At 37.7% G+C, this 11528-nt stretch overlaps 2 protein-coding genes across 2 annotated transcripts; both read left to right on the top strand.

Moving 5' to 3' along the window:
* The first annotated feature begins 678 nt into the window (after positions 1-678).
* LOC144641784 (oxaloacetate decarboxylase, mitochondrial-like) lies at positions 679-2985 on the top strand. The gene is made up of 4 exons (XM_078500809.1): positions 679-801; positions 907-1003; positions 1728-1883; positions 2338-2985. The coding sequence occupies exons 1-4, from the start codon at positions 722-724 to the stop codon at positions 2671-2673; spliced, it is 669 nt and encodes a 222-aa protein (XP_078356935.1). The 5' UTR covers positions 679-721; the 3' UTR covers positions 2674-2985.
* Positions 2986-4402: 1417 nt separating this feature from the next.
* Positions 4403-9733, top strand: LOC144643017 (uncharacterized). Its single transcript, XM_078502131.1, has 3 exons — positions 4403-4492; positions 4582-4678; positions 7306-9733. The coding sequence occupies exons 1-3, from the start codon at positions 4407-4409 to the stop codon at positions 7789-7791; spliced, it is 669 nt and encodes a 222-aa protein (XP_078358257.1). The 5' UTR covers positions 4403-4406; the 3' UTR covers positions 7792-9733.
* The last annotated feature ends 1795 nt before the right edge of the window (positions 9734-11528 follow it).

Genomic DNA, 11528 nt, shown 5'->3' on the forward strand with positions numbered 1-11528 from the left:
ACTCTAAAAACATTCTTAAAGTTCTTTTTTTCCCGCTCTCCTCGAAAAAAATAAATAGAGAATGTGGATGTTGGGCGTTGTTCTACACGGGTATTATTTTTGTCCTAAAAACAGGACGAGAGTAAAACACCCCTATACCCAAACATGGGCCAAGTATCCCCCCCGGAATAAATCACCCTGAATTAAAGACCAAAAACCATGAAAAAGACATGATTTTAATACACTAAGCAAATGATAACGACTATTTCTTTCTCAGTGTAGACCGCTAACAGTCCACTTTTCACCCAAACCTTACGAAACGGGAAGCGAAAATTAGCAAATTAAAATATTTTGTAAAGGTCGCCCATAACATGCGCTTACCACAATACCGGTAAGATAATGAACAAATTTTATTTTATGATTTCCGGTAGACAAGGAGAATAATAATTTTATTTCTCCGTCGTGACAAGGAAGTCAACAGTGTTTTAAACGAACCTACCACAAGCGTCAAACAATGTGAATATAATTTTGTCTCACGGTGTACAGTTTTTGGACGCTCTTTCCGGTCCGGTTCCCGACCGGCTGGTGATATTTTCGGAAAATACAGTGGGATACCCTTATTCCCCTTATACCCCCCTCCCCAACCGTCACTACCTAAACCACCCGACCCCAACCCGACCCCCGACGATGACGGGCTGTGCCCAGTCTCCGCTCTGAAATAAATTTCCATCGAACACGCAAGATGGCGGCTTCTCAGGGGCGAGATCTGAAAAGGTTTATGGAATTTGGACGAAAAATAATCGGAGTGGGTAGAAACTTTAGGTTAGGTTTGTCTAGGTGCTTTGCAGATCAGACAGTGCTTGTTGTAAACATTGTTTCATGTAAATTTCTTTTGTATCACAGTGTTCCTTTTCTTGGCTAATTTAGGCCCCATGGATCGCCCCAACAGCCCCCTCCAGCTCAAGACCCTTTGATTTTCCTCAAGCCTTCATCAACATATCTTAGCCCAGGAGGAAAAATAAAGGTAACTTGGTAACTTTATAGATGAGTTTGCGCTTAACTCCGCTATTAATAGAAAGATATGCAAATACGGCAAAAATTATTGCCCACTGCACGGTCAGTTTAGATTGTTCTTTGCAACAGTCAGTGAAAATTGTTGTCTGGCCCAAATAAAAACTAAAAGTGAGAGTATTTTGTGGTTTTCATAGGTGGTAACCATGGTATTCAGACTGTGCATGACCATTACAAAAGCTTGCTATTCCTCCCCCCCCCCCCCCAGTGCCGTAGCAAGGGGAGGGGCTGGGGGGCCCGTGCCCCCTAGCGGCTCGCACCTCCAGCGCTCGCGTACCCCCCCCCCCCCACTTATTTTACCTTTGCTACGGCACTGCCCCCAACTTATTTTTTGGAGTTGCCCTTAACAATTTCCATGTATCAGAAATTCAGAATCCATCAGATACACCTGAGTAGTGAGAGGTCCCAGGGGGGGAGTCCCACATCAGACAGGCTGGGATGCTCATCGGAAAATTTGAATTAAACCCCTAAAGGAGACCAATCTGGTCCCCCCCCCCCCCGGGTGAAAGGTACTGTATGATCAAAGTGCCTTGTCAAAGAACTCAACACAAGGACCTCAGCAGGCTTTAACCCAGACTTTTGGATATCAATTGCGATTAATTAATATACACATTTTTGCTGTTATGTTTGGAAGCTGCGTAATATGATGACATTACTTCAAAACATTTTATCAACAGATTCCTGTAGGCCGTGAACAGATTTATCATGAAGTAGAACTTGGTGTTGTGATTGGTAAAACAGGGATGTCCATTTCAGAGTCGCAGGCCATGGATTATGTTGGTGGATACACTTTGGCTTTAGACATGACTGATCTTGATCTTATCCTTGAAAAAGTAAGTGTAGAGATACCAGTCTAAAAAAATGAAAATGCAAGTAAATGAATCCAATTTTGTGTTAAGGAATCTCTTCTGGATAAAAAAATGGAGTAAAAAATAAAGCTCTGCCAATTAAGCCACAAATGTGTAAAATATCTAAAAACTTACCCCAAAGTTGGCTAAAATAAATGTGAAAACACACAAGCACTTACAGGTGAAGTGCTTTAGTAAAGTAAACCCTTTTGAAGCCTAGTGGTTTAACAAGCCAGCATGGAGCATAAATAGGCTGTAGCATTACAGATTACAGTTATCCACTGGCATGCATTTCATTTTTGTTACAAAAAGGAATCCAGCATTCCTGTTTACAGTTTTAAAGGTAGCAATGAAGAAACAAAATTTACCTATTTTAATTTTTTGGATGTATAATTTTAGTTAGTTTCTGCTAACTAGGGCTACGGCTATTTATTTTCAGGATAAAGAAAAGAAACTGCCTTATCCCTGGGCACTTGCCAAAGGTTTTGACACAGCAACACCTGTCGGTGATTTCATACCCAAATCAGAGATTTCAGACCCTAACAATGTGCGTCTATGGTCCAAAATTGATGGTGAAATGAAGCAAGATGGAAACACGCAGGATATGATTTACAAGATTCCTCATTTAATAAGTTTTGTTAGTCAGTACATGACGCTAGAGGAAGGTGATTTGATCTTAACAGGAACTCCTGAGGGGAACTGCGCAGTTCAAAAAGGCCAGACAATAGTTTGTGGTCTGGGTGATAAAATGGAGATGACATTCCCTGTCTTGTAGGTACCCCCTAAACTGATACTTGTTTTAAGATTCACGGGGACATCAGCATAATGGGGTGGGGAATGGTGGGGACAGATGTCTCCCTTTACAAAGTTTTACTTTCCTTTTTCTTTAGTTTCATTTCAGCTCGTTAGCTGTTGCTGGACAAGACAGTTAGATTAAGAGTTTTTCAAGTATGAGGATCTTGGGGAGGGGTGGTTGAGGGCTGCTATTTTGGTAAAAAAAACCTACCCCCCCCCCCCCACTCTCTCTGGAACTTTCAACTTTGCATCTTGGCAAACGGTTACTTAGAATTATCAAGAATAAAATGTTTGGAAAATGCTTTTGTCTCTCAGTGTTTTATTTCTTATTACTTCATGGTTTCTCAGAGTGTCCCAAGTCTCCAAACATTGTGACTTAAATATAATTTAACAACAAAATATGAGCCTATCTCAAGTTATAATTTATATAGAAACTGAAAACAATAAAGTAAATTATCACATTGGAGTCAGGCAATTCAAGCCATCACTGAACAGTTTGAAATCTGATAGAGAGCTGTGCATTCCCCTTGAATGTCTCTTATTTGAATAAATCAGGCAGAAAAATAATCCAGCTCCATAATTATAGTCTTGTATCTTATTTGCTTGTATAATATGTTACAGGCAAAAACAAAACAGAAAAACAAGGTAAGGATGTGTTGCTGGAACCAGAGCAAGAATTGAACAGCATTTCCTTTTTTGCAATTATGGTTGTTTCAGGACTAAAATTATGTGCCAAAAAGTCACTGCAGTATATTGAAGGCTAAATTCAGTAAAAATCCCAGGGGGGGTACTCCGGGATCCAAGTGACGGGGATGTGCGAAGGATTTTTTTGAGATCGAAATTTTCGATTCCGGGATTTTTTTGGGTAGGAGAATTTGGCAGGTATTTTTTGGGGGGACTTGATTTAAATAGGGGATTTTTTGGGTTTTAAAATCAAACTTGGAAAGTGCCTTGGCGCGGCCTTAGCAATTTAGGGGTAATTTGACTAGGGATTTTTTTGGGCTTTTTTTTTGGTCCAGGGATTTTTTTGGGTAATGTCGGGGGACTTAGGGATTTTTGCCTCCTTTCGATCATCCCCGTCACTTTGATCCCGGAGTACCCCCCCCCCCTGGGGTAAAAATACAGCCTTGTCAGACAGTTCCCCATTAATTTTGCATTTTATTTGATAAGAATTTGAATCTTAAACATTTGCTTAATGTACTAAGTGGTAAGGAAGTCTATGTACCAAGTTAAGTTTTCTAGCTTTAATATGCAGAATATGCCAAAAACTGTTCTCTCTCAATAAAATTAATATTCCAGATCAAAAACTATGGACCCATGACTTGCATATGGCTTTCTGGACCACTAGAGAGAGATTGATAAAACTCAACTTCATGTCAAAAACCAATACATAACCAGCGGAACGTATATGAACACCTGTGTGGCACCTATAACCAAGCAAAACCTTTGAAGAATCTGTTCGGCAGTTTCGTCAAGAGAATATTCATATTCTCCTGGTTGGGTCTGTATAATTTTAAATTTTACCAGGAATTAAATTTATTTATTGTTTCTCTATGCAATTTTTTCTTTTAATATTCTCGTCATTTTTTTCAGAATTTTCTTTCATTCCTACTAAAAATTTCTCCTCTGCGGCCCCCCCCCCCCCCCCCGAATCCGACCGGTCTGCAATCTAAGACGAATTCTGATTGGTCAATCAAATCTCTCGAAAACAAAATGGCGGCCATGGCTGCTCCTTCGCGCGAACTCCGAAGATTTGTGGAGTTTGGGCGGAAAATAGTTGCAGTTGGAAGAAATTACAGGTATGGAAGCACATATTTAGAATTTTAAAACAAAGAATTCCAAGGCGCAGGGAAGTGAAGTGTTGATTTATTATTTAATTATTTGTCAGAGATCACGCTGCAGAGCTTGGAAATCCTGTCCCGAAAAGTCCATTGATCTTCTTTAAACCGCCATCTAGTTACCTTCAGCAAGGAGGAAAAATCAAGGTATCTTAAATTAATAAAATACAGCTGAATCCCTTTAAGGGGAATCGAAAGGGCTCGAATTATCGTGGGTATCGGGATTCAAGTGCCAGCGCCCTTCGATCTAGCTTGTGTACGAGTTGAGAAATGTGGATTACAGACTTTTATTATATAGAATGCAGTGCTTTAGCGAGTGGTAGCAAATCGAGAAAAATGGTATCCACACATGCGTGGATATCAATGGTATCCACACATGTGTGGATATCATTTTTGACCAATCATCTCACAGTTTGCCACGTTTCATAGCTCAATGAGCCAAAGTTAATCGATATTAAGTCGAAACATCTTTGGATCTTCCTCGGCAATCTTCGGTTAGCTTCGTAAATCTTCGGAAATTTTCGGAAAATATTGGGAAACATTCGTACGACCTTCAGACAACATTTTGAAAATCTTCGGAAAATCGCCAAAAACATCGTAATTAGTTGGTCTATATAATAAACAGAATATTACATGGTTGCTTGGAGATATGAAATTTATCTTCTCGTGTTCAAAACTGATATCTCACGAGTGAGCTGCGCTCACTCGTGAGATATAGATTTGAACACTCGAAGATAAATTTCATATCTCCGCGCAACCATGTAATATCCTCTATATCTTAAACCCCTAGGTTAGCTTTAAAGCTTACTGTCCTTCGTTCTCGAAGAAAAGAGACAGGTGCATTTGATAGTGTCTTCCTAAATACAATTTACTCTCAGTTCCTCTCACCATTTTACAGAATCGATACAGCCGAAACTAAAAGTAACTTTTACCAGTGTTAAATAGTTAGTAATTTAATGAAACAGAACCACCAGGATAAAATATGACACGCTTCGAGACTACTTTGTGAAGACATTTCGCTTTGAATTGTTTTATTTCTTTCACAGTGCGAGTTACACAGTGTGAGCGGCAAAGTCTGTAAATATGACACGAAACTTGACCTTTGTATTTTTGCGGTCAGATCAATTATCCCATCCTCTAAAATTAATTTTTATATGAATACAAAACAGTAAATAATACATAAGATAGGTAGATTTTTTCGAGCATAAACTGTAGCCAAAGTGAGCAAAACTAAAACACATTGAATAAATCAGATCGAAATACGCGCTATCTACGATATTCCTTTTAAAGTAACAAAAGACACTCGACTTGCTATCTTCCAATTCAAAATTATTCACCATATTTTACCAACCAATTCAACCCTTTACAGAGATAAAATCAAGGACCATGATAAATGCCACCTATGCACGCAAACGCAAACCCTGAGACATCTTTTTGTCTCTTGTCCGAATGTACAGACTTTCTGGAATACGTTTGCTACGTGGTGGAACGTCAAAAATGACGATTCCATTGAGCTACACGAGAAAAACATTATCTATGGTTTTACAACTAACTTTCCTTTACGACTTGGCTTAAACCTCTGTGTACTCATTGCTAAATATTATATCTACACTGCCTCGAGAGATGAACAACACTACCACTTCGAAACCTTTCCAGCCCTTCTAAAAGATAAAATATCTATCGAAAAAAGCAGCTCAAAGTCTCTAAGGCTTTTTTTTAGGTGAAATTTTGTAAGGCACTTTATTTTATCTATTTATTTTATTTTATTATTATCTTTCTGCTTCCTTTTGTCCGTAATTAGTCTTTGTACTCGTCACGAAGTTTTTTTGTTTACCTCGCTTTTTCTGTTTTGTCTACTTATTCTCCTTAAATGTATAGCTTTTGCATCTGTTAATAATGTAATGTTTGAAAGGACAGGAATTTTAGCTGATAAAGAATTAACATAAGCAAGCACTGTAAATAAGTACCGTATTGTTTTTAAAGCTCAGACACATTGTACATGTATGTAGCTGTTTTTTTTTTTCTTTTTTTGTTTGCAATAAACTATTAAAAAAAAAAAAAAAAAAAAAAAAAAGAAAGAAATTTTTGTAGTCAATACATGAAATATTCACTATGCGTTTACTTCTCTCAACGGGTGGTTTTTCAATTGCCCAGGCTGGATTTTTTATATGTTACAGTACCATAATAGTACTTGACGCCGATCTATTTTTTATTCCAAATTTCGATGTACCAGGACATGATTTTTGCCACCAAAGTTACCCTTGTTTCAAGTGTTTACCAAAGTGCTCAAAATACCAATTTTCGGGCTTTCAAAAAGATCTGTTTAATTGCATCGTTTAGGTTTCTGTGTAGTATATTGGATGCCCTACATACCTGCCAAAGATAAATTTCATACGTTCAACCTTCTTTCCGTACGAGTGTTTTGAATACCCACAAAAATTCGACAAAATTTTATGGCGACAGGGACGCGAAAACGGCTTTTCACCTTTTGCCTATTTTCTCAAATATAAAAACCCTTCGAAAATTTTAAATGTCATTTTTGTAAATAGTTCACCAAAGGGTTTCTTTTGACTGAATATGAAGAAATGCGAATGAGCAGTTTTGAAATTTTTTTCTCGAAAATTACAGTCGGTAGCACTTTACCTTGTGAAATAAAAATTTTAATAAATGCAGAGATTACACCTAATATATTTAATTAATTTACCTGTCTTACTCAAGCCTGATTGTATAAGTAATTAATTATTGTTAAGAACATGTTATTCTCCTTTCTCTAGCTTCCTTGTGGCTGTGACCAGCTTCATCATGAAGTGGAACTTGGTGTCGTGATTGGTAAAACAGGAGTGTCCATTGCTGAATCGAATGCAATGGATCATGTTGGTGGATATGCTCTTGCACTTGACATGACTGCTAGAGATATTCAAAGTAAAGCCAAGCAACTCGGCTACCCATGGACTTTTGCTAAAGGTTTTGACACTGCACTGCCCATCAGCAAATTTATCCCAAAGGCTGAGATTCCAGATCCTAACAATGTTTGTCTTTGGCTGAAGGTTGACGGCAAATTGAAACAAGATGGAAATACTCGCGATCTGATCTTCAAGATTCCTTATCTTATAAGTTATATTAGTCAGAGTATGACGCTTGAGGAAGGGGATTTAATCTTGACAGGGACCCCAGAGGGGGTCTCGTCAGTGAAGCCAGGGCAAACTATAGTTTGTGGTCTTGATGATAAAATTGAGATGACATTTCCTGTTGTACTATAGAAAGACAGGGCATCAAAGTATATCTCAGTAAGTAAACATGCTGTTTTTTGAAATTTTTGTAGAAATAAAGTTAGAACATACTAGTCTACATTAAGGTATCAGTTTACCCCAAAATTGACCATTTTAAAGAAAAATATATTTTGGTATTTACGGGTAGATCTCATTAAGACCTTTCATTAAAAAAAAAGAGCATGGAAAAAGATTGACTCTAGACAAAGTTATGAACGAAAAACTTTTCTTGCCATTAATTATTTGATATTGATAGCTGTCAACAGGTTGTCTAAAGAAGCGCGGTGATCTACCGTTGCGTGATTATCACAGTTCTTGGTTTTCGACAGGTGCTTTGGCTGTTTTTCGCTGGCAAAATGCATAGTTTGTCAGACGTGAAAGAAGAAACATTTTCCCATTCCTTTCTCATGTTCAAACAGAATGCTGCAACAACGGGAAAAGACTAAAGATTTGGCTGTTGCACTAGTAGATAGCGAGTCAGCGAATTATTTTTCGCCACTTGAAGCGGTAACGCCACAACCCGGCATCATGACCAGTTCCTCGGCGTACTTTAGGACCTTAAGGATGCTTGCGACTCCATGTGCTTGTTGTTTTAGATTTAACATTTCTAAAACTGTTACACTGGGACGAAAATTGTTATAAAGCGAGCGGTAGAAATAAAATTATGCAACAGACTGTTTCTGACCAGGAGTAACATTTTGACATTCATTCTATCGCTCAACGCGTGATCATTTTCACACGTCTTGTGTAATTAATCTCATTAAAGCAGAAGTACGCCCCAAAATACATTTTCTTTTGTATCTTGTAAACAAATTTTCGAAGAGAGAGGTGCACATTTTAAGTTCGTTTTCAATGGGGTTTCAACAAATTTGGCAAGAATGTTGCACGATAATTGAGCAACAAAACTGTGTCGGCAAATTTTAACTTTTTTCCTCTTTCAAAAGTTATGGCTGTTTTAACGCAGAGAATACCTAGTTGTTGCTTACACTCTGAAAGTTTAACTACGTGTCAAAATCAAACCAGACAAGTAAAATCAATATTCCCCACTTTTCCCACTCAAATTTATCCGGAATATTTTTACTAAAAATAAATATATCTCCGTAATCTACAATTCCTAAGCTTTCAGAAAATATATACTTTGCTGGGGTTTGCATTAATTACCAGACGGTAAGTCAGCTCCAACGCATGATGGTCATTTGGGGTACACTGATACCTTAAGTTGCAATATAGCAATTTTAAAACTTAATTTAAATTCATAGTTTAACTTATTTTTAATATTGTTATAAGATATGCTGGTTCTACATAACAGAATTAAAACAGGATTTTGATGGAAATGACCCTTCATATGTTACTACACTGAGTCAAACGTCTGTTAGTGGACATATCTCTTAATATTTTGAGCACATTTAAATCTAACAAACACTGTATCTATCTATTTACACTGTAGTTATCAACCATTATACAATGACACCTTTCTTGAATAAGATCTCAAGAATTCCTTTTTGACTGATTGATTGATTCTGTTAACAAATTTATGATCTCAGAATCAATCAATCAGTCAATCCATCAATAGAATTTACAGTTGAAGCACTTTTGAGTAATCAACTTGGGAATTAAAAAAAATGGTTGAAAAAAGAGCATAATATTATAACAGTTAGTTTCTACTACTAAGTAAAAAAACGACAGGTCAAATACCTGTCAATAGGTATAATATCTACTACGCACACCACTAAACTGTGGAATAGGCCCAAATTTTGATGTCGCTGCCCTGCCCACTTTCTTCTACTTCCCTGCCTACTTTTGTCTGTGAATTCCAACCATCGCCTTGTTGCATATAATTAGTAGCTTGCTGTTACATCACGATGGTTGTTAAGCAAAGAGTCGAATAAACGGTGGGTTGAAGAGAAACTCAATAAAAGCTCAGTTAAACCAAGTGCTTGTCTTTTTCTTTAAGTGGTCGTGTCAAGTTTTGGCGCTAATTTTATGTTTTGGTGTGGAAAAAAGATGAATTTAACCAAGATTATTTTTCAAGGCAGTTCAAACAAACGGGCATAAACAATAGTGTCGGCAAGGAGGTGCAGCACGTGAGCCACAGTAATGTCTGGAATTTGTCAACAAAAGTGTGGGGCAGCAAGGCAAAAATTTAGTCCCATTCCACACATCGGTGGCGCACAAAGTATGAACTTAATGCCCTAGTGGCCCATATACTGCTTTTAACACGGGTAGGTACAAAACATGGGGTAGGCCATGTGGCCTAGGCCAAGGCCCGACTCCCGGCTTATGTAACTACTAATGGCTGCATGATTGACCAGACTATTTCCACCGCGACAATTTTTTCGGTGGCAGTGCGTTAAAAATGTCCAATTAGGATTACATTAATAATATTTTGTCACATCGTGACGAACCATCCGCACTTGTAGAATGTTGTTGATAATAAAAAAATTATCTAAATAAAAAACGTTCCCAGTGCGGATTTACATTTTATAAACAATGTTAAGAATCATCTTATGGCATGATAAACAAACAAAGATCGAAACCCACCAGTGACAAAGTTCAGAAGGTCATGCTAGCAGGCTAATTGATTGGTGGATTTTGATCCTTGTTTGTTTAGTGTGTTGAAGACGACGGCATAAAATTTATTTAGCCAGTTAAAACTTGCGTGATCTCTCATGCAAAACGTTGTCTTAAACCAATTTCACTACAAACCATGCATGCAACGCTTGGCATTCAGATGGAACATGTTTTCCATGACATGATCACGTTTATGAAGAGCCGAAGCCGTACAGTTAGCAGTGCAATCAAGGATCTCTGCTAAATAATATTCTGTTGTTATATAGTAATGCAGTCTCATTATTGTAGTTTGCAGAACACACAAATTATAAATGAACCTTTTACAAATCCAGGTCAGTTCACGTCTGAACAACAAACAAACACCACTTTGTCACTGGTGGGTTTCGATCCTTGTTTGTTATTGTGTCATAAGACGATTCCTAACATTGTTTATAAAATGTAAATCCGTACTGAAAACACGGTTTTTATTTAGATAAATTTTCTATTATCACCAACACTCTACAAGTGCGGATGGTTTGTCGTGACATGACAAATTTAGTCCAAATTGGACATTTTAAACACACTGCCGAAAAAATTTGTCCAGATGGAAATAGTCAACAAAATAAACATAAATGCATTTTTCTAATACAGTGGAACCCCGCTTTACGGACACCCTGGTATTACGGACAGTTTCGTTGGTCCCGACGAAAACCTCATACATTTTCTCTTAAATTAACCCGCTTAATACGGACACCCGTTAATACGGACAACGGACACTTCTCCGTGTCCCCAATGACAAACTCTTATACATTGTTAACCCCGCTATACAGACACTGGTTATCTCTGCACTGTCAATTTTCATTGTCGCGATTATTTGCTAACTTTACCCTGGTCAAATAATGACAGAATTCGACGAGTTAAAACGATTTTATTACAAAGAGTAGCTTAAAAGCGTGACTTGCAAAGGTTTTGTCGGTCCACCTGGTTGTGTCGCAAGCTAACAGCGTCCGTGCAAAGTTAAATTACCGACTCTTTCAGAAAATACTTTTTAAGAACGGTTACGGTTAGTTTCAGTTACAAAGGAAACTTTATAGAACACGTTCGGTTGCTGTTGAAAATTATGCGTTTTATTTCTTGTATATCGATAAAACGTGTGTCCGTGACTTTTTTCTGAGACC

Source organism: Oculina patagonica, chromosome 2, assembly GCF_052425735.1.
Source record: "Oculina patagonica isolate OP01 chromosome 2, crgOcupat, whole genome shotgun sequence".
NCBI classification, from domain to species: domain Eukaryota; kingdom Metazoa; phylum Cnidaria; class Anthozoa; order Scleractinia; family Oculinidae; genus Oculina; species Oculina patagonica.